This window comes from Uranotaenia lowii, chromosome 3 (genome assembly GCF_029784155.1).
Source record: "Uranotaenia lowii strain MFRU-FL chromosome 3, ASM2978415v1, whole genome shotgun sequence".
NCBI classification, from domain to species: domain Eukaryota; kingdom Metazoa; phylum Arthropoda; class Insecta; order Diptera; family Culicidae; genus Uranotaenia; species Uranotaenia lowii.
This window is the reverse complement of record NC_073693.1, coordinates 359,368,929-359,393,091: the sequence shown is the minus strand read 5'-3', so window position 1 is coordinate 359,393,091 and position 24,163 is coordinate 359,368,929. Positions and strand designations below refer to the sequence as shown.

At 33.5% G+C, this 24,163-nt stretch overlaps 2 protein-coding genes across 3 annotated transcripts in view; both read right to left on the bottom strand.

Moving 5' to 3' along the window:
* The window catches only part of LOC129750574 (histone-lysine N-methyltransferase ash1-like), a 39,730-nt gene extending 18,745 nt beyond the window's left edge, over nucleotides 1-20,985 (bottom strand). For both annotated transcript variants that reach the window (XM_055745541.1, XM_055745542.1), the window contains exons 1-2: nucleotides 20,371-20,985; nucleotides 1,880-2,552 (exon numbers count right to left, since the gene is read on the bottom strand). In XM_055745541.1, coding sequence (XP_055601516.1) covers nucleotides 1,880-2,190 — 311 coding nt within the window. In that variant the 5' untranslated portion in view covers nucleotides 2,191-2,552; nucleotides 20,371-20,985. The remainder of the gene's footprint in view (nucleotides 1-1,879; nucleotides 2,553-20,370) is intronic.
* On the bottom strand, nucleotides 2,396-23,856 carry LOC129754009 (uncharacterized). Its single transcript, XM_055749863.1, has 2 exons — nucleotides 22,397-23,856; nucleotides 2,396-2,552 (listed from the first exon to the last, which is right to left on the bottom strand). The coding sequence occupies exons 1-2, from the start codon at nucleotides 23,854-23,856 to the stop codon at nucleotides 2,396-2,398; spliced, it is 1,617 nt and encodes a 538-aa protein (XP_055605838.1).
* Between the last annotated feature and the right edge of the window lie 307 nt (nucleotides 23,857-24,163).

The window sequence follows — 24,163 nt, the reverse complement described above, 5'->3', positions numbered from 1 at the left end:
ATGATGCATCTAACCCTGCTTTTGCATGATACCCCTTTGACGGTACTTTTAGTTGGGTTAGATACATCCCAGCAAACATAACATCGCATTAGAAATGTCAGCTCAACTCGTTAACAATGTTAATGCGAATCGTAATTCCCACCAAACCAAGTAAATGATCGTAAAAATGGTTAGTTAAAGTCTACCGACTCGTATACAACAAAATTGCGCCATGTTTGCAAATTTGTCTCCCGCGTGTTGTTCTCTCTGCGATTAGCAGTGCAACCAGATTTCTAAAAATCAGAGCGTCCATTTGGTTAAACTGTCCAATGAGAGAAGCAGCAAATATTGTCGCTGGCAACGGTTTGCATGCATTGAGAGCAAAACTTGCGCTCTCTTGCATACTGTCAGGATGTACGGTAAAAGGTGTTGTATATCGTCCAATTTTTACAACACTTATCGCATAAGCCAGAAGTTAAAAATATGTATGTATATTGCCTCCACTTTAGTACGTAAATGCTGTTTTTTCGAGTTATATAAGATGATTTTATAATGTATATGAAGCGTATAGCAAAGTTTGTTGAGAAATATACCTACAAAAATGTTTGCTGGGATACATCATTGCAAAAGTAGTTCTTAGAATCTTGTTTGGAAAACCGATATCTGACCTAAATACGCAAAAAAAACCGTACCCGATCATATCAAAATAAGAACTTAAACATATCTCAATGAGATATTTATATCTTTTTCAGTTAGAATATTGTTCTCATAATTTTCGACTCTTAGTTTTTTGAATCTTGGTTATATCTGATTTTGATTGGCATTCTTGAATAGGATTGAACTCACTTTCAACGATAAAGAATTTGTTTCAAATTGTTATAATATATTATAACCGTATCTTATTTGGATATGCACATAACTTTCCATGAAACACGAAGTCAACGGCCCCAATCGTAATTTAAGAGTTTCGCTAGGGGATGAATAAACCAATTGGTTTAAAATCCCAAAAAAAAAATAGTTTCGCTCAGCAGATTCATAAAATTGAATCAAATATTTGGGATACCAAAAATGGAGCATGATTTTAGCAAATAGTGTGGGTTACTGACATTCCACTAGAAATTTTTCTCGAAGCATTCATATCTTGATAAGTTATAATTTTGATAGGATTTGTTCTGCCCAATATCGAACTATGCTATCTGAACCAGATATAATCTTGATAGGAGCATATCAAAAACTGATATAATTTAGCTATGATCGCATAGATTTTTTAATATAATTTGAGATATTTTAACATCCTAGGAGTACTGAATTATAACTCATTTAGATAGAAAAAAATAGTTTCAAAATATCTCATCTTGATATAATTTTGTTTTTCCCTTCTGATCGGGTATTCGACTATTTCAAGTTCAACTGGAAGTGATTCCACCAGTCTTTGATTTTATTTTTTTGAAAAATAAGACTATAAGAGCAGGTTATTAGAGCAAGTTTTAATTTGAAAAATGTTAAAAAAGAAAACAAAATCGACGAAGGGCCGGACTGAGTTTTAAAAGAATAAATTCTACCAGAGGAGATGGTCAAGGAAGTGGATAAAACCTTTAAGGACTGTATGCCAATTTTGGGGATTGCGCCGAAAGTGTCTGCCCCTACCGTTCCTAAAATCAAAGGTTTAGCCTAAAATTCACAATAGAGATGAGGAAGATAATCTCGGGTGTAAGTAAACGCACCTACCGAGAAAGTGGCTAAGTGGTCATTGGACGAGTTTAAAAGGATGCCGAAACTCTTCAGATTGTGTTCAATATATGTATAGTGTTCATACCCTATCGAATTTTGCTAACTTATTTCAATACAAAATTATAATCAAGTTTTTTTTGAGTGGTTTCATTTTCTTCCTCGAGCCTACCTTGTCACACTAAACTGCTGCTGCAGTTGATGAGGCGGATTTTGTGGTTGTTGTTGAGCCTGTTGCTGCGACTGCTGTTGTTGCTGTTGCTGATTAGATGCCGCATGATGCTGCTGCTGCTGCTGCTGCTTGTCCGAGCTCTGCTTGCTGCTGGTTTTGCTCGTCGACGCCACCGAGGACGAGTCGGAATCGGACGACGTATCCGATCCATCGTCCGAATCCGACGACGAGGATGAGCTGGAGCTGGACGAAAGCGGCGATTTGCCCGGCGGGTTCGAATCCACCGGCGGGGTCGTTTTAACTGTCGTCATTACTGTCCCGATTGATTCTGTTGACGTTTGTTTACCACCCGCTTGTTATTTTTCTAAGATTGCTTTGATTTTTTTTCTGGCTGTTGTTGATTCACAAAACAGCTCGCTTCCCCCTAATTTTTACGGCGAATTTTGTGCGTTTCGTCGTTGTGGGTGTATTATTTTTCAATTCTTGTTACAACTATACTGGTGTTCCTTTATGAGTTCAAACGACGCCTCCACGTCGTTCCTCTTGGCAGAAACGAATTTCGGCACAGGTTGTTGATGTCGTCAACTTAACCTTCTGCCAGCTGCTGCCAATTACTGGCCCACGTGTGTTAGAGGATCGTTGTCGAAAAGTACAAAAACATTGAACGAGAGTCCTGCAAGAGAAAAGAAATTAAAGAGAATTAAACGTCGTAAGCATTTGGCGGGAAAAACGCAAAAACCCCAACTTGCAAGCCTGCAATCCCCTTTATAAAATGGAATTAAAATATAATGCAAAACCACCCGCGGTTTTTTTTCATGCGCTCTCAGCAAGCTGCGAACGTTTGCTGTTTTTGGCAGATGGCAAGAATGGCAACGAAAGAAGAGAACAAGCGGAACTGCAACAACCACAACTCCACTGTACTGTCGAGGAAAGGAAGAAGTTTTATTCATCACATTTCTGTCGGTTTGGTCCGTGTTTGAATTTGTTGCTGGGACCGAACTTTTTGCAGTTGAAAGTGCTGGCCAAAAAACTCCGCAGAAAAAAATTACCTCTGAATGGATAAACTTTGGCTTTATAAAACGGTCCGATTCAAGCTAAGGTAAGTCATCCAACAATTCACTGATTTAAAAAAAAATCTATGTCAATTTCGAATATTCCCTAATTTGATTATAAAAAACTTTTTTTTTTAAATCTTAACTAACTTAAAGGTGTTTTTCTTTTTTAACTAGTTTCTAACTATTCCGAGTGTCACCTTCTGATACAAAAGCTTCCGGATCCCCAACTTCCCTCGAACTCATTTAGGGTGTTCCTGCTTGCTGTCATTGAAGGTGGTTTCCTATTTATGACTTTCAAGAGCAGCAAAAAAAAGTAAGTTGCAGCAAAGTTGCAATCAACAACAGTTGAATATGGAAATTAGAATTCATTGCTGATAGAAAAGGCAAAGAGTAATTAAGGCAGTAAATTGTTTTATGAAAAGGGGAAAACTTCTTGACCAGAATCGGTTATGGTAAACTTTGCAGATTTGAAAAAATATGCTTGAAGTCATTAAGGTACTTTCAAGCAGTAAACTTTTAAATTGACTGAAAAAGTTCTTAAATCTATTGGGTTCGGCAAAAATTCGTCACTGACTACACTTCGGAGACGCTCGATTTCGTTAGTTGGATTACCCAAGTAACAATTTAAGTTTTATTCCAACCTTAACAGACCGCTTAAGACTATTTCCTAAAGCTACTTTATAAGCCAAAGCGCATTCTACGCTATTAGCACAACTACTTTAAAGCTAACATATGGCCAAAAGGGACCATTTTGTTAACGTTTTTAAAGCTAATCGTATACGCTATAATAAAACATCCAAAGAATAGTTTTATTCGACCTTATAGACAGAGCCTTAAGAAACCTTTCAGAACTCTCTTAAGACTATCCACAGCTCTTATAAAACTACGTCAAGGAATCTGATAGGAATTTTACTGTGGGAGCTGTGAAATCTGATAGAAATTTTACTGTGGAAGCTTTCTGTTCCGTTTTTTTGTCGTTTTATCACTTACTCTCTCAATCATTTGGTGATTGGTAAAGATTCCATTTGAAATATTTTAAAAATATTCTCATTTTCACTTTCAATCTTAGCATGAAACTTCCTGCAACCTCAGATTTCTGGTGAAATATATACGAAATAGCATCAAAACATAAGCGCGCCTTGAAGAAAATCAAGATTGACTACATTTTGAGCATTTTTTTAATTGAAAAAAATAATTTAAGGAAAATATAAATTTGCTCAAATGATGCAATTTTTGTTTTGCATTGAAATTTATGACCTATACAACAAATAGTACCACCAACATTGTCAAATTTGTTAAAAATGTCTAGTTTACAGTATTAAAGTATAATTTCCATCAAGATGGCGTCAGTAATTTCGATTCAATTTCACAATCAATATGGCGATCAGTAAATTAATATTGAAAATCTTAAGGCAGTTGTAAAACAGTGTTAAAATGGTTTTATGCCGGTTAGAAAAATGTTGTAATAAAACAATTTCAATTAACAGTTTTAAAATGGTTTTAAGAGACCTTGAATCACAGCTTCGTTTGACGTTTCCCTAAATGGAATACACGCTCATGATGGATTCATCCATTTTTGAGGAAGAGGAGTTTTTTGCAAAAAATGAGAACAATTGCTTGGCAAAAGGCATTCATGCATCTTTTTGTTTTGTTTCTTTTTGGCTATGATTAGAGGGTGGTCCATTATCTTTAAATACCAAGTAGGTATTGTTATCAAATAATCTCAGACTGTTATGGAATAGATAATTTACTGTCATCAAAAGCCTGGCCTCAAAGCTAAATAATAACCCGCATGAATGAGGATTATAACCAAACGATTTCTGAAATCGTCAAACGACAATTTATGAAACGTAAAAAACGTATAGCAAACGATTATAGACATTGTAAAATACATTGCCTGAATCGTGAATTCCGAAAAGATTGAATTTTAAATCTGTAGTTAGGTTATGTAACTGTTTAAAAACTGTTAAAACAGTTGTATGGGAAAACTTTTCTGCAAACACTATGCTAACGGTTTAGGAAACGCTATTAATTATCATATGGAACATATCAAACTATAATGGTTATTGTTGCAATTGGAAGCGATAAAACGATTCTATAAAACGTGCCTTGGTCGGACATTTTGCCTCCGATAACCAGAACTGCGTTACGCTTTAAATAAATCGTAATTTTCAATGATCGACCAATGCTTGTGGTCTTCATTCTGAATATATCATCTGAAACTTGTTGAGGCTGATGAAAGCTTAGAATGAACATTTTCGCTAGTAGTGAAGCTCAATTTCTCCGTCTTTGCTGAGGAGAAGCGGTAGGTGCAGTATTCTAAAAATTTTCAAGGGCGGTTTATCCGGAAAGAATTTTGTTAACTCTGGATTGGATGACGTAAATATAGATTACCTTCGCATTAAGAGACAGAGATGGATAAATAGAACAAGTACTTTATTCGGCGTACTTGTAAATGTAAATTGTCTTATACATTTATTCTTATCGAATTACAAAAATCGTTTATTCACAGTGTGCTTTTATTCAATCCATAAGAATTGAGCGATTAATGATGTGGACTGATTTACGGTAGTTTTGAAATTTGAATGCGGATGCAACAACGTTATTTTTATTTTTCAGATGAATTTGACTGTTTTAATTTATATCATTTTGATAGCCCATTTTTCTCAAATTTGAGTGATAATTCTTTCAAATCAGATTATGCTATCTCAAAAAGAGGTAAAAAAGTTTAAGCGTGTATACGTTCTTCTCGATTGTCAAATTATCTGTCACTTAGTTTTATTATGCCTACATTGACTGTTCCAATAAAACAGTTTTTCAACTTGGCTTGAAGGCTAGTTTTAAAAGCGCATTGAGCGCATTTTTAAAACTGGTACCTAAGGTCTAATAAAACAGGAAAGTATGTGTTTTGTTGATGCTTAAGCAATACTTTTGCAACGTTTTTACAGCACTCTTAAGATGGTGTTTTATTCAAGTTTTAGCAAAACTTTCAGGGCTCTTTTAAAACACACGATAAATGAAGCATTTCCTATGTTACAATAGAACCGTTTTAAAACTTTGATGCCATGGAAAAGTCTTTATAAAACAATATTAAAACTCAAAAAAGCCAATTGGCTTAATCTGTGTTGCTTGGGTTAATTTTCCAGCAGTTCGAAATGTCGATTCCAGAGTGCGCATCGATCGCTTTTTATGAAATAATGTCCCAGTTGGAAAGTGCCACCCGACCTCAAGGAAAAATTTACAATATCGACGATTTTTCCTACAGCGAATTTTTGTCAAATTTTGCAGGATTGAAAAACCGACGATAATTGGCTAAAATAATTTTGTTCGAAATATAAATATTATACATACAGCTTTTTGGCCAATAATAATCATTTCATTAAGTTTTAGCAATATTTCTGTTGTTTTATAATTCAATTAATTTCAATATTGCGATTTTTTTGTTCCATGTAAGTACTGCGAGTTATATCTATATTGTTCTAATACTATTGTTATTTATTATTTTATATTCATTAAAAATATTTTGTACATTTTAACATTGATCATTTTATCACATATTTATTAAATGACATATGATTTATATTATATTATATTTCTTTTTTATATATCATTGTATTTATACTGTATTTATTTACCAGAGAGAAGGCATCTGGGGATAACCTAAAGCAATTATTGCAAGCGGAGTGGAGTGCCAACCATTGTAGGTTTCTGAGGGTTGGATGCTTTCTCTCGACGAACCATCGGCCGTGGAAGCCCTAGAAGTCAATTCGAAAGGCCATGCCACACAGACATAGGCTGGACCTTGCTACCGATGGGGGAACCATACATACATACATACATACATACATACATACAATATAAATATTATACATACTTTATCATTTTGAAATTTTTTCTGATTTTTTAATGATTTTGTAGATTTTGTCATTTTCATCATTTTGTCATTTTTGTCCTTTTTGTCCTTCTTGTCCTTCTTGTCCTTCTTGTCATTTTTGTCGTTGTTGTTATAAACGTCATTTTTTCATTTTTCTATTTTTGCCATTTTGTCATTTTTGTAATTTTTGTCATTCTTGTCATTCTTGTCATTTTTGTCATTTCTGTCATTTTTGTCATTTTGTCATTTTTGTCATTTTTGTCATTCTTGTCATTTTTGTCATTCTTGTCAATTTTGTCATTCTTGTCATTTTTGTCATTTTTGTCATTTCTGTCATTCTTGTCATTTTTGTCATTTTTGTCACTTTTTGTTATTCTTGTCATTTTTGTCATTTATGTCATTTTTGTCATTTTTGTCATTTTTGTCATTCTTGTCATTTTTGTCATTTATGTCATTTTTGTCATTTTTGTCATTTTTGTCATTTTTGTCATTCTTGTCATTTTTGTCATTTTTGTCATTTTTGTCATTTTTGTCATTTTTGTTATTCTTGTCATTTTTGTCATTTTTGTCATTTTTGTCATTTTTTGTCATTTTTGTCATTTTTGTCATTTTTGTCATTTTTGTCATTTTTGTCATTTTTGTCATTTTTGTCATTTTTGTCATTTTTGTCATTTCTGTAATTTTTGTCATTTTTGTCATTTTTGTCATTTTTTGTCAATATTGTCATTTTTTTCATTTTTGTCATTTTTGTTAATTTTGTCATTTTTGTCATTTTTGTCATTTTTGTCATTTTTTGTCATTTTTTTGTCATTTTTGTCATTTTTGTCATTTTTGTCGTTTTGTTCATTCCAGTCATTTTTGAAATTTTTGTCATTTTTGCCGTTTTTGTCATTTTTTTTTTCGAAAATGACGACTATTTTGACATTTTGGACAGTTTCGTCAATGTTGAAAATTTCGTCAATTTTGACAATTTTGGCAATTTTGACAATTTTGATTCATATGACAATTTTGACATTTTTAACCATTTTGACAATTTTGATAAATTTGACAATTTTGACAATTTGGAGATTTTGACAATTTGGACAATTTTGACATTTATGACAATTTTGACAATTTTGAAAATTTTGAAAATTTTTAAAATTTTGAAAATTTTTACAATTTTGACAATTTTGACAATTTTTACAATTTTGACTATTTTGGCAATTTTGACAAATTTGACAATTTTGACACTTTTGACCATTTTGACCATTTTGACCATTTTGACCATTTTGACAAATTTGACCATTTTGACACTTTTGACAATTTTGACATTTTTGAAAATTTTGACAATTTTCACAATTTTCACAATTTTTACAACTTTGAAAATTTAAAATTTTTTGACAGTTTGACATTTTAATGACAATTTTGATTAATTGGACAATAATAATAATTTTGACTTTGACAATTTTGATAACTTTGACAATTTTGTGACAATTTTGACAATGTTGACAGTTTTGACAATTTTGACAATTTTTACCATTGGAAAATTTTGACAAATTTGATTGTTTAGACATTTTTGACAATTCGACAAATTTTGACAAATTTAACAATAAAAATAATTTTGACAATTTTTACAATTTTGTTAATTTTGACAATTTTGACATTGTTGACAGTTTTCACAGGTTGACAATTTAGACAGTTTTCACATTTTTGACAATTTTGGCAATTTTGAAAGTTTTGACAATTTTCACAATTTTGAAACTTTTAAAAATGTTGACCGTTTAAAAATTTGGACAATTTTGACAATTTTGACAATTTGGATTATTTTAACAAATTGAACAATAATAATAATTTTACAATTTTGACAGTTTTGACAATTTTTAAATTTTTTACAATTTTGACAATTTGGTTAATTTTGACAATTTTGACAAGTTCGACAATTTTGACAATATTAACAATTTTGTCAATTTTGACAATTTTGACCATTTTGACAAAATGGACAATAATAGTTATTGTGACAATTTTGACAATTTTGACAATGTTAACAATTTTGACAATTTCGACAGTTTTGACAGTTTGGACATTTTTGACAATTATGGCAATCTTGACGATTTTGATAATTTTGACAATTTTCACAATTTTGAAAATTTTTACAATTTTGACAATTTGACCATTTCGACAATTTTGACAATTTTGACAATATTGACAATTCGTATAATTTTGACAATTTTGACAATTTTGACATTTTAACCTTTGGGACAATGGAGACAATTTTGACAATTTATACATTTCTGACAATTTTGGCAATTTCCACAATTATAACATTTTTGACAATTTTGTCAATTTTGACATTTTTTTTCAATTTGGATAATTGTGACATATTTTTGCAATTTTGACAATTTTGACAATTTATAAAAATTTTTGCAATTTTGACAGTTTTGACAATTTTGACATTTTTTACAATTTTGACAATTTTGAAAATTTGGACACATTTGACAATTTTGACAATTATGATAATTTCGACATTTTTGACAATTTTGGCAATTTTATACATTTTTGACCAATTTAGCCAATTTGACACATTTGGCAATTTTGACAATTTTAACACTTTCGACAGTTTTGTCAATTGTGACAGTGTTGACATTTTTTTAATTTTGACAACTTTGAAAATTTTGACAATTTTCACAGTTTTGACAATTTTGACATTTTTTGTAATTTTGGCCATTTTGATACTTTTGGCAATTTTAACAATTTTAACACTTTTGACAGTTTTGTCAATTGTGACAGTTTTGACAATTTTTACGATTTTGACAGCTTAGACCATTTAGACGATTATTTCAATTTTGACAACTTTGAAAATTTTGACAACTTTGGCAATTTTGACATTTTTTAAATTTTTTGTTATTTTGACCATTTTTACAATTTTGACAATTTGGACAATTTTGACAATTTGGACAATTTTGATAATTTTTAAAATTTTGATAATTTTTAAAATTTTGAAAATTTTGAAAATTGGAACAATTTATCAATTTTTACAATACTGAAAATTTTTTGATTCATGCAGTAGTAACTGAAACTGAAATTCTGAAACTGAGATAACATTTAAAAATTTGTTAAAATATTTATCAATGCTGCACCTTTTGAAGAACCTTCAAAAGAGGGTTATGGAAGTTATAGATAGAAAACAATTGAAGGAATGATATTTCATTGGGCAACCACTACATGCAACAAACAATTTTTCTTTGGAAGAAATGTTGACAAAATAGGCTGAAATCCATCAAATATTGCCCAAGCTATTGAATGGGGTTGTTTCCGAAATGTGTTTCCCTCGAAGCACTTAATCAATTATCGGGGACAATTGAGTTTACCTGTTGAGGTGTAAAATTGGGCTCTACCTCTATTATGTGCCGATAGGCACGTTAACCTGTCATCTTGTACGTAATTTTTGCAGTAGAAACAGGTACCACATTTGTTTCGAGAAGAAGAAAGAAGTCACTCTCTACCGATCACTGTCAGTGATTAATGCTCTCTAGGGAAAGTTATTGAGTCTAAGCACAGGAACAAAAAAAACCAGAAGCCAAAATCGAGCCAGGAGCAAGACAAACTGTCTGGCTTAGGACCGCACATTAGAAAGAATGAGGCCCTGTCATCGTTGAGGGAAGTCACGTACGCCAAAAACATTTTCCTTCTGCTGCCTGTCTGTGTGCCCTTTTAGAGTCTCCTAGTCCTACGTGGCTAGAGCAAGCAAGAAAATCCCCCGGATGGAAACGGCAAAAGTGATAAAAAATCCTGATCATAAATCACAGCCTTAGGTCGACCCCGACCCTATCTCGTTTGCCTCGGTTTGGTTTACGAGTATGTGTTGTATCTTGCTTGTGTCTTTTTTCTTCTAATTTCGTTATTCATTGCCATTCTAGAGCTGTTCCCCGGTAATAAATGGGTTATGATGTTCAAGGTCGTCTACCATTCCGATAGAAGTAGGAAGATACCGAGTATATGATGGGCAATTTGTTGCATCATCTTATCGGGAAGAGTTGTTTACCAGTTGCATCTCTACTATTTGACCTTTGAAGTCGAGACTTTGTACGTGTGTGCGATGAGAGCAGGGAACATATCGTCACTAATGAGCAGAGGGTTGAGCACAAACGAGCCTCAAAGGAAGTCGTGGACCTGGAAGCATTAGGAATGTTTTCCAGCTCAAATGACATTTCCCAAATGCCTTGAGCCATACGCATACCAATTTATACGTGTTTCTGACGAAAGAAAACGTCAGTCCGTCGTCTTCCCCGGAACGATTGATAAGCCCTGGAGGTCAAATAGAAACGTATCGAATGGATATCCGTTGTTGCAAAGCTTTATTCATCGTTCCTGTATCCAATCAGATTTTGCGGAATTTCTTCTTCTTCTTCTTCTTCTTCTTCTTCTTCTAACACCAACATGGCCAAAACTTGTATGCATCCTGGAAAATGAAAAACTTGCGTTTCACATTTTTCTTTTCAACATGGTATCTGATACATAGAACATGCATTGCAGATACCACTACGGCCAGGCCAACCATGTGATGAAAACGCAAAAGATACAGGAACAAGGGAGGGATGAAGCGTGGAGATCCCTGCCAAACGCTTCTTATGATTATGTAGGGTTAGGTAATAAAGTGCAATGCTTGATGTATACAGTTAAAATAAGAAAAATAGGATAGATCTCACCCGAAACTTCCTAAGTTTGGCGCTTGTTCTCTTTCAGTTTCTTGATTTCACATGCTACGGTCGTTATGTGCAGACGCTTGATGCTCTGATTACATAGTTCTTCGTCCTAGAAAGCTGATTTACAGAAATATAAACACCCTTACGATTTGAACTGCAAATTTATTAAAATTTGGCACACACTTAACAAGTTATCACTGTTTGTTGAAAAAAAATGAAAAAAAAACATCAGGAAAGTATGGAAATAACAATTTGGATCTAGATACATCATCGACTTTCACATTAAAGTTCAATGTAATGAAATAAATATGTACCTTCTTTTGACATCAGTATTCTTTTTTTTTTTTTTTTAATCTAAACATAGTTTTGAGCTTTAATCTCGTTAAAGTTCCTGATGATTGAATGATTTAAGATCTCAAAGTTATAATCGAATTAACGCACTCAGTTTGCATTGCAATCCATCGCAAAATATCTTTTTCCATATTATGTAAAATGAGCTATAAATTAAAAATACTTAGCTTCGGTTTTCTGCATACAATTATTTTTTCCCGTGTAGATATTCCAGGAATAAAATCGTTGTTGAAAGCCTTTCAAAATTTCACGAAATTGTCCAGTTGATCAGGGAAAACGCCAAACAAAGCCGAAAACTATGGACCACATACACTTCCGGTTGTCCACTTAAAGAACTTTCTTGCACTTGTTTCTTGAGTAAAAACTATAAATTTATTTAAATTTCCAAATAGAAAATTTTCAGCTCTGAAAAAACGCGTCTGACAGTTTCAACCGACGCCTACTCCTCCCAATCAGATTTTGCGGAATTTTCAATATCTTTACTCCAGCTCTTCAGCTTTGGGAAAACCTTGGAAAGTTGATGAACTTGGATCAAAATATTACGGAAGGAAGAAAAACAGTTCTGAGGAGAACTGATTGAAGAATCAATATCATGTTCAACTTATTTTTTTTTTTCAAGACTTTTTTGACCTCTTTCATGGATTCTCTGTTAGTTACTTACCAGAAGTTTCTAAAACGTGCTCATAGACGCTTAATCAGCCCTTCTCCCTTTTCCTAGAGAAATCTCTACAGCTAAAAAATTAAGTTCTTAAAGCTACTTTGAAGTTCTTTTTAGTAGCTTTAGAAATGGTGGTAACACCTTCTACACGCTGAAAAAAAATCTTTTGACAGAATGCTCTGACAATCAGATGACAGATTATTAGATTGCCGGTCTATCACGGTCAATCTCAATTATTTGAATGATAATTTTAGTTTTCAACATAAAAGTGGCTTATGCTCTTAGAATTGAATCGCTGCTCTCTTGGTTGCAATGAAACTAACCAGGCTCACGACCAATCCAGGAATATTTAGTTCGTTGTCACTGTAATAATTAGTATTTAAACTTTATTTCATTTGAGATCGCGTATGGGCGATGGTTTAATGCGCTGGTCAAGAGTTTATAAATTTCGTTAGTGAGAAAGTGCTTAGCAAACGCAATCGACCTTTTTGAAAGAAGTTGCATTAAAAGCGCTTAGAATAAGGTTGCAAGATTGCCCGGTTTTATCCGGGTTTGCCCGGATATTTGGTTCAAAATTTGGGAACAGACCAGCACGGCCCAGGTGCCCGGATTTCATTGAAAAATGCGCGGATTTTGCCCGGATTTTTTCACTTTATTTGGCAAATCAAACAAAATAAAAATAAATTGTATTGTATTATTTTTTTATTTAGCCACCAAAACAAAATTGTTTGATCAGATTTTGCAAAAATAATCATGAAAGTTTTTTTCGATATTTAAAATTCGAATTGAAATCTGTTCATAAATTTTGATGAGAAAAAAAAATTTTTTTTCAATTTTTTTTCTTGATTTTTGTTGGGTAAATTCGGGGTTTTGACAAAATTTGCCCGGATTTTTGGTCGTCAATTTAAAAATGAAATGCCCAGATTTTGCCTGGTTTTTATGAAAACATTGCCCGGTTTGCCCGGCCCGGCCAGATCCGTGCTGAAAAATTTCTGGCAACCTTAGCTTAGAAGTTCCGTTATCGATATTTTTACCTATCAAGACACAGTTTTCCGTTATTCAAAATCTGAGAAAAAAATCTGAAAAAACGTGCTTCGGAAAAATACTGTAGATCAGCTACGGAAAGATCAAGAATAATTTCTCGTAGTGCCCAAGAAACTTGAAGTTAGAAGCTTCATAAGGATATATAGATAGAAATTTTTTTAGATCATGACTTCGAAAACATGTAAAAAAACGTGGTGTAAAACCTTACTTTTCTATCAATGAATCGTCAAACTTGTTTTTAGTCACACCTGATAAATTTTAAAAAGAGGATTGAAAAAATACAGATTTTTTAGCGAATTTTCAAAGATAGCTGTTTTTCGAACCTTTTGTCAATTTGCTATTTCTCTGATTTTCTGAAACTTAAATTCTACTTTGCACTGGATTTTCAGTATAAAGAGTGTTTTGTTAATAACTTCGCCATGCATGAATGAAAAATGTAGAAATTTTCAGGGAAGCTACCTATCAGTTTAAATAAGCTATTTCTTCTGACGTTCTGTCAAGTGGTTTTTGAGATACCGTCCAATACAGAAGGTCATTGAATAAATTTTTTGGGCAGGATCACGAAAATTCAGGGAAGTCCCAGTGGGAGACTCAAAAACAGCTGCAAATCAACTATTCGACTAAATTTTATATGGCAAATCAGGGCCGTAGGAAGAACTGACTCATTGAGGAGGTTTTGATGACTGATTTTTACCTATGTTTTTTGCCCAACAGTTCACGAATAAAAAAAATATGTTTGTAACTATATGATTATTCATTTTTAAGTACTTTGACATTGAAAGTTTTCATATTAAATCGTAACTTTAGAAAATTGGTTGTTTGATTGATTGTTTGATTAGAGAGACTTTAAACTTAAAAGTTCATTCATCTCTAAAAGAAAAAAAAATTGGTTCTTAACCTAAAAGGTGAGCGATTAGATTCGCTTCCATCGAGAGGATAAAAATTTTTGAAGTATTCCTTTAAAAAAAACTTTCTCTATATTCTAACAAGCCCAATCTTCAAAACTATTTGGCAAACTCAAAGATTTTAACCTTTGATGGAAATAAATCAAATTTTCAAAAAAAAAAAAAAAAGGAATAAATATAATCATATTTTTGGAACAAATTTTCTTGATGCAAACATGAACCAAATTAACGATTTTTTATGAAATTTGGCTTTAAAAAAACTTATTTCTTAAAAACATGAAATGCCGAATTTTGGTGTCCTTAATGAGTTCATAATGTTAAACAACACACTGAGAAAGTATAGCATTTTGTGCCGCTTTTTAAGGTGAAGATGTTTCTTTAACAGCAAATATTTTTCATAAAGAATCATTTGAAAAATGAAAATCCTGTGGATGACTTTTATTTCAATAGAATTTGGGTTTTTTCGGATGAAACAAAAAACTCAAACTCTTCCTTTTAATTGTAGTTTTTAATTGAATTATGTTTACAAACTAACTTTGTTTAAAAAATTGATAACTGAAAATTGAATTGACAAGCAATCTTAACACATTAAGGAATCTATGACTAGAAACACCGAAATTCGGTTTTCTATTTTTCAGAAACCCCTAGACCAGAGTTCACATAATCTCTTGAATTCCTCAACAATTTATGTTGATTGTAAAATTTATTATCAAGTTAAACATTTTTCTTAATTTTGAATCTGCCTTCTAAATCTGAATTCTGAATCTTGTTCCAGATCAGGATTTTATGAGCCTAGTTTAAGAGCCCTCATTCATGAATCTATTAATTAAATTCTGTAGTTCAGGTTAAATCTTAATTCAGTATTTAAATTATTTATTTTTAATCTGTATTGTGAATCAGAATTTAAATACGAATTTACACAGATCTAAATCAGACTTTTCAATTTTGGATTGCCATTTCAAAGCTTAAAATTTTTGAATTTTATGTTAGAATTAAGTTTAACTCTTAATTTCATGTTTTTTTTATTTTTCCTTTAAAATCATTTTCAACAGTTGAAAATGATGAGTACATCAAGAAAAAAAATGAAAATAAAATACGATTTTTCACTTTTTCCATACATTAATTGAAGAGTTAAGAACTTCGAATTTGAATATAAATCAAAATTTTCTTTTTTTTTCAAATTCAGAAATCAATTATCAAAATATTGAAAAGGCAATCATACTAAGTTTGAACCAGGATTTCAAAGCAGCTATTCATTTCTAATTTCTTATGATTATTCGAACTAAAAATCATGAACCCTGAACTGGATACAGGATCCTAAATACGAAAACAGGAATGTAATTTTGGTTATGGAAATTATGCAATCAGAACCTCCGGAATGGGTTGAATTGAATTCAAAATTTATTATTCAGATCTGAGTTTCTATGAACAAGTGAGAAAATTATAAAAAAGTGTAGCAGATTTTTGGACTTGGGATGGATTTTAGAGGTTTCGGCATTAGTTTTTAGTCTAAATCATAACTCTTGATTAACCTTACTCTAATATCATAATTTGCATCGCTTGATGGGGGAAAAAATAAATAAAACTTCGCATGCTGATTTGGATCTTCATAAGAGGGATGTAACCCCAAATCCACCCCCCCCCCTCCCTACGGCCATGTGGCAAATCATTTAAATAGTCCAAGAAGATCTAAAGGTGTGCTAATTCATTCTAATTTTCATTATTCATGAAATGAAGATGATGTATTTTAATAATGTAGGGAATATTAGAAGTTGTATAAAGCAAAAATCAAAAACTTCGATCGGGGAAACAAAAAAATTTCTACTAGTTCATCCAGCTGACTAATAACCACGCCTGACTTCATTTCTACAAAAAAGAAACGCTGCCCACCCTAAAACTAAACAAAATGCGGTGGTCAAATCGTGCGCAAAATATTGGAACCACTAGTGGGTAGATATTTAAAAAAAATATGTGAAAATTTCATATCATGACAAGTGTTGTTCGGCATCACTTCAAATAGTGATGTGACATGTCTACAATTTTGATATATGCTCGAGAATACTTTCAACTTGATTTTGTCATAAAAATGAAGATATTAAAATCAAGCTGTTTGGAGCGGTGACACATTTTAACAAAACATTCATTGGCTTACTAATCGTGGGGTTAATCGTGATATGTATGAGAGAGTGGGGAATCATGGGCCATTTTTTTTCGTTGTTTCATAACTTCTTTATTATAAAAGATGAAATGAAAATAAAAAATTACATGGTTTTCTACATTTTCAAGGAATCGTAAAGAATTTTTAATTTTAATAAGTTATTTTCCCCAAATTCTGACTGTTTTAAAAAAAGCAATATTTTTTGTATTTTGAAAAATGGTGGCGAATCGTGGGACACTAAATCCAAATAGACCAAATAACATGCAAAATTTATGCGTTGACCCAAAACTGTGATTTCATAATTCATTCCGTTATTTTAAAGCAATTTCAGATGATGAAATAAAAAAGAAAGCTGTGTATGATAGAATAGATTCCAAAATCTGGCTCGCGAACGTTTTGCCAAATTCCTTATATAAGATGGACAAAATATTTTTCATTACTCTTCATTTGGCATAAGAAAACTTTACATATAGTTATAACTTATTTTAGGTTCAAAATGTGTATAAAAACATAAAAATATAGGTGGTTCAAGATGTGTGGCCCACGATCCCCCACAGCTATGATTTGCAAATTGGTTGCGTTTGTGTGACTTATTGATGTTTCTTCAAAAATTCCTTTTCCACCTGAAAGATCATGACAAAACTGAGATCATAAGCGTATGAGCATATTTTTGCTATGAACTTTAGGTTCTCCATCGATGCAATTAGCGGGTGTTTTTTTTAATTATGTAAGTAAATTTTTCTAACTTTTTTTTAGCTTAGTAAATAAAAGAATCTTATGATGCGTATCTAAGTCAACAACAATAGAAATATATGCTCACGCAAAGCGAAGACGATGACAGTTGGTTTGAGATTTTTATCTCAACACACATCTGAGATATTAAAAGTGGCCCACGTTTCCCCATGGCCCACGATACCCCACTCTCCCCTACGTATATAACTTTATATCGCATGAAAAAAAAATTAACAAAACGATGACAACAATACAAAATTATGATGAAAAAAATTACGAACCTCGGACAAAAATATGATAAAAATATTACAAATAAAGCCCTCAGAGCCAAAGGGGTATAAATGACAAAATGGTCGATTTTGAGCTAATGAAACCAAACGATTCTTTACATTTCAAACTATATTTGGTGTTTTTTTTCTGATTTTTCCGAATTTTGTTTACATACTTGTACTTTCGAGAGAAAAATACAAATTTCCGAAAAATATATGGAAAATGGCCAAACAAAACAACTTTAAAGCGTGTTTTCTCGAAATAAACTTTCATGCACACCCCTATGGCTCCAAGGGCCTCAAATTTAATAAAAAAAATTACAAAATTCAAACAAAAATTTGATAAAATTGACAGTAAAATGTTTAAAATTTGAGAAATCTATGATCAAAATATAAAAAAATATATATAAAAAAGCATGACAAAAGTTTACAAAAAGTTTCCAAAAAATCTGGGAAAATGATATCATTTGACGAAAATTTTATAATAATAGCTAAACTCATATAACACTAAGACAAACATTTAAAAACATTAGGCCGGTACAAATTTAAAATCCTGCTTTTCTCACTTAGAGTTGGAACATCGCAAGGGGGGGATAGTAAAAAATAATGTAAAAAATAATAAATTGGAATAAATTCCATGAAAGCTTGCATGCAAGATAATTGCATTCTAAATCATTGCACAAAACCCATCAACAAGTAATTTTTTTATCGAAAAATTTAATAAAATCAATATTTAATATTTTTTGCTCTTGTAATCTTCCGGATATTTGATAAGTTTTTCTAAATTTCCATAAAATACTTCAAACTTTATTTATTTCACCCTTTGGATTTTTTTTTGGAAATTTCAAAGGGGGTGACAACAAAAGAAATTGATATTTTTTTCGGCCTTATTCTAAATATGACAAATTTGATTAAAATATGACAATAATTTGATAAATGTGATAAAAAATGACAAAAATGTGACAAATAAAAGTATGAAAACTGATATGGTCTTGTCAGATTTTTATCTTTTTCTTATCAAACTTTAGTGATGGGTTCTGTAATTGTGTCATACATATATTTGTCATAATTTTGTATTTTTTGTCATATTTTGACATGAGTTTTTCATTTGTCACTTTTTCGTTTGTCATAGTTGTTTAAGCGTTTTGTTATTTGATTGTACAATCTAAATCAGTTTTTTTTCATATTTTGTCATAGTTTTGTTATATATTTGTCATCATTTTGTCAAATTTTAATATAATTTTCAGACATTTTTCAGATTTTATACATCTTTTGTAAAATATTTCCATCTACTCCATGCGCGGATTTGTGGCCCACGTTTCCCCACAGTTTTTCAAAATCTAAAAAAATAAAACTTTTTTTTAACAGTCAGAATTCGGGAAATTAATGTATTTAAAAAATTATATAAATGCCTAATGATACCTTAAAAATGTAGAGAACCTTTCCATAAATTTTTACTTTTTATCTTTTATAATAAAGAAGTTTAGAAACAAGAAAACAAAGAAAAAAATGGCTAATGATACTCCACTCTCCCCTACAGTTCTTATAACAGATAACACTATTTATGATTTGTTTACAAACAACATCGAGTATTATCTCGTCCCATTAGGAAAATCCATCCCCAAAATTTCGTCAGAAACAAGTTTGGGACGTATTGAGATTGAGAAGTCTGATTTTAGTAAATACACAAAAGAACAACGAAACCAAGCTGATAAGAAACGAAACGAAACATCAAAACAGCATAAGAAGTTATGACGTCGACCGTCAACTAACTGTTCTACTCGTTTTCGTCCCAACACCAACAACCGACAGATGAAATTGAAAGACGGCAGCTTTGGTAATTGGAGTCACCAATACACTTGAAAAACAACTACGCACACAAGGACAGCAATTTGAGTCAAGAAAAAAGGGTTAACGATATCACACCAACACATGGGCAGCGACTCCGGTGAAGGAAAAAAGCGATGATAGGTGGTAGCACATCGTCAAGGTGTTTTCAGGAATGCAGCTGAAGATATTTCAACTTGCATGATCAGCGCTTTTCATTTTTTTTTTTGTTTCATGATTTGAATCCGCTTAATTAGCGCTGATAGTTGACTGAAGTTTAGACTTTTTCCCTGGAGATTTTTGTAGTGGAATAAGAAAGCTTTAATTTGAAGTTTAAAAGTCACTTTGAGGAGTCACGTAATGCATGAAAAATACTAGTACGTCTTGGTCCAAAGGTCGTCGTGCACCTCGAGCGATGTAAGCACAGAAGGAAAAAAACACTGCACCATTTTTGGATGCAATTGGTGTGCGTCAAGAACGGCGACCCCCTTTTCAACTCATGTAGTGCGCCAAAAAGGGGGTCATCAAAGCTGTAAACAGCCAAACGTCGTCAACAGATGCAATTTGCTAGCTGGCACAACGTTAGCGTAGCCTTGATATTCTTTCGTTTATGAAAAAAAAATATTGACAGAAGACTGATACAAGACAGATTGACAGAAAGTGTATTAATTTGCTATAATTTCAGGGCATAACCTCAACCTAATGAGATATGCACCTTCTTCCATGGACGAGATTCACTCACTTGTTCCTGCAACGCAATTCTATAACTAGATGCATGCATGCATCTGCTCCGACAGATCGTTCCTATTCGCTGTAAGGTGCTTTGAACTAGAAACTGGTTTCGCATCGGAGACACAACGGGCCACCGCTAATATAAATTCCATTTCATAAGACAGAAATCCAGGTCACTTGAAAGCGGGCGCTCACGATTCTTACCTAAATCAACATTTCACCTCCCCTCGAGAGCGAGAGTTACATTTGCCACCACCACCGCAACCACTTCTCTGCTCCATAATCCAATCTTCGGAATCCATTTTCGTTCCACTTCCGAATCATTACGACTCCGTCATGCAGCTTGACACTTTTAATTTCCCCCTTCGAAAATTGATCACACTTCCAAAAAATACCACACACGACTTCTGCCCCTTTTTCAAATCAACTGCCAGGCACTGATAAATCTCAAAACCCAGATAAATTACTCCGATCGAAGCAAAATATAAAAATTCTAAAATGGCGTCTCGCGTAACTACTCTCTAGCGGGGCCCCTGTCAAACATCATACACTCTTTTTCACGTAGCAAGGAGCCAACTTTCGAACGAAAAACTTTCCCAACACACCATAACCCAAAACCCAGGTCGGCCTGAACCAAAAAATTCACTTTTTTCACGATTCAAGCGACGAAACACGGTAAAATTTGCACGTAAACGCTCGGAAAATGTTTGCGCGACACTTCACGGCCCACTTTGATCACTTCCGAGGGCACCGTGAGGGCGTAAATATTGACACAAACCGCAGGTAAATCTTTCGCGCGACAGTCCCGCAAAAATTGTCGTCGTCAAATTTGACGGACTGGCCACTTTTTCCAATATAATCGTCTCAGTAGTGGAGTAGGGAACGCAGTCGAAAGCAAACCGAAACCACTACACAAACACGCATACCGTGAAGGGCCTGTTCCGTTACACGTTTGTGTGTGTGTGTGAGTTCAATGTTTTTTGGTTCTTCGCTTTCCATGGGAAATCGACGACTGAAGACTGACAGTTATCGCTGGTTCTTCTTCGCACGGGAGTTTGTTTCTGTTTTGCTTGCAGTCTCTTGGTTGACAGGCAGAACACGGGAAAGTGGGGTGATGTGTCGGTGCGGCATCATTTTCAATGTTTTGCTTTCAACCTCTTGAAACTGACAGATTGCTTTGTGGCGCCTTTTGCCTGTATAACAGTTGACTTGGTGAGGTGCACTCAAAGGTTGAGGTAATGTTAATTATGTAAATCAGATTGTACACCCGAAATAATTTAGAAATTTATTCTACGGTATTTTTCACGTAAACGAAGATTTTGTTGCATCTGATCGATTCTACGTGATTTTGTAATACCTTCATTCCTTCCTCATAGACGACACATGAAATTCACGTAAAGTCTAAGTGAATTCAATTTTTTTATTTTTCTCAAGCGTATGGTTGAAAATTCTTATTAGAAAAAGCATTTGTCAGCCAGTTGATTTTGTTAGTCGTCGTGAAAAATGTTTTTGTCAGTTGACAAAGAAATTTGTTTTTTTTTTTATTTTTTTTTTTTTTTTATTAATATTTTGGCTTAACTTATTTCACATAGCGGGCCAAGTGATAAGATGAAAAATAAAATTATATAATATTATAAATCTATTCTAGAATCTATAAAAAAAATTTGCCACTGCCTTGAGAATGTCGACGTTGAGTGTCTTTAGCATTGTTTGTACATCCGGTGCAACACCTTTCTCCATCAGGATTTTCCATATCGTCCATCTCCTTTCTCCATAATTCGTACAGGTAAAAATAAAATGATCTGGATCAGCATTCGCCGAGCCGCATTCACAACTGTTATTCGGGATTATTCGATTTCGATACAAATGTGCTGGTAAACGTGAATGATTACTTATAAGCTTGGATAGTATTACAACCTGCCTTCTGCTATAATCGCACTGGCTAAACCATGGCTGTAATGAAACATTTCCGATGATACTGTGGCAGAAGCGACCCTTCGACCCGGTATTCCAGCTTCTCTGCCATCGCTGTTTACATCTCAGATTGCTTGGAAATGATACCTCATGTGTGGTCATGATATAGTTATCAGCAATACCTTGTCTGGACGCAGTCTTTGCTTCTTGGTCGGCCAGCTCGTTTAAAGGTATTCCACGGTGTGATGGAACCCAAAGAAAAGTGATTTTGGATCCTCTAAATTGAGTAGTTTTCACCATGTCTTTAATTTCATACCAAGCCATCGAATATGACGAATTTGCTTTCAAACTTTGCAAGCTTGTTAAGCAGCTCATACTGTCCGTAATAATAACAAATTGTCCTATTGGATGTTCCATAGCAATTTGAACTGCCTTTCTAATTGCTAGAAGCTCGGCAGTGTAAATTGAAGCTGCATGGCATAGCTTGTGTGTTGCGAATGGAACATTGAAATTGTTAACGACAGCATAGCCAACATTTGCTAAATCCTTCGAGCCATCGGTTGCTAACAGTAACGTGCCTTGATATTTTTCGTCTAGCAAGTTCAACACTAATTCCCGTACACTTTCCTGGCGGGGCTGGGATATGAGTGCAGACACCGATAGATCTACTGCAACCTCATATTTTCGCACATTTGGCGGAAAAGGGTAACACGGATGGGTTTGTAGGGTATTCTGTAATGGAAAAAAATCGTTTAGTTCACGAATGGCTTGCTGAAATCCAGTATTTGTTGATCCGGGTTCCATAGCAGGTTGAACATAAAGTTCATTCCAGGTTTGTAGATGAGCTCGCTTGTTGATAAACCGCATGACCGCCATTTCTCTCCTGTATTTTAGAGGACTCAATCCAGCTAGGACTTCTAGTGATCCGGTATGTGTAGTTTTGGTTGACCCTAAACATACACGGATACATGCCCATTGGATTCTGTCCAACGAAAGAGTGTCCTGTTGATTCAATTTGGCCATGAACACGGAACCATATTCGATGACTGATCGAGCGCCAGCCTTATAAACCTTGATTAGCGATGAAGGATGAGCACCCCAGGATTGTCCCGAAATGCAACGTAGAAAATTGATGAACGGAGTAACTTTCTTCTTGGTTTTTGATATGTGAAGACTCCATGAGAGATTCCGCGTAAGGTGCATTCCCAACAACTTGAGCGTTCTGGTGTATTGTACAGGTTGCCCATGAATGAAAATATCAGGAGGATGTTCCAGCTGCTGTTTAGAAATTATCAAACACTTGCTCTTATTAGGTGATATTTCAAACCCTAGATCTGTTATGCCTTGAGCTAGAGAGTCCACTGCTTCCTGTAACGCATTACAGCATTCGCTTAAATCTCGACCTCTCATTGCTACAGTTGTGTCGTCAGCGTAGTTGATTTTGATGACACCTTGAAGGATGCTATTTAAAAGTTTGACTAGCATAACATTAAAACAGATGGGGCTTAGTGGTGAACCCTGCGGTAACCCTTTCCACGTGGTTCTCGTTATTGTGTTGGAGTGTTCTAGCTCTGTTGATAAAATCCTTTCCTCAAACAGCATGTAAATGTTGCGAACAATGCACTCAGGAACTTGTAAAGCTCTGAGTTCATTGATGAGAAATTCCACTTGGACATTATCATAAGCACTTTTAATATCTATGCTACAAATCACGACATGTTCATTGCAGCTTAATGCTCTTGTTGACTCTTCGATCAGGGAAAAAAGGGCATCCATGGTTCCTTTCCCTTTACGGAAACCACATATTTCGAAGGGAAATTTAAGGTTACTTTCTAAGAACCACTCCAGTTTTTCCTTCACCAAGAGCTCAAAAATTTTTCGGAAGCATGACGCGAGAGCAATAGGTCGAACTCCTGACACCGAGTTAATGTCCTGCTCTGGTTTAGGAATAGCAATTATTTTGAATATTTTCCAGGAATTTGAAATGTTTCCGTTAATGAAAATTTCGTTATATATTTCAGCAAGATGACGCAGGGCAGTAAACGGTAATCGATTGATAACTGAATACGAAATTTGGTCAACG

What these genes read in the sequence shown, in the direction of transcription:
- LOC129754009 (XM_055749863.1), bottom strand. Translation starts at nt 23,856, where the DNA reads ATGGATGCCCTTTTTTCCCTGATCGAAGAGTCAACAAGAGCATTAAGC. An exon ending in TCGTCATATTCGATGGCTTG is followed by an intron (nt 2,553 to 22,396) that starts GTATGAAATTAA and finishes TTTCTCTTGCAG; the next exon opens with GACTCTCGTTCAATGTTTTT.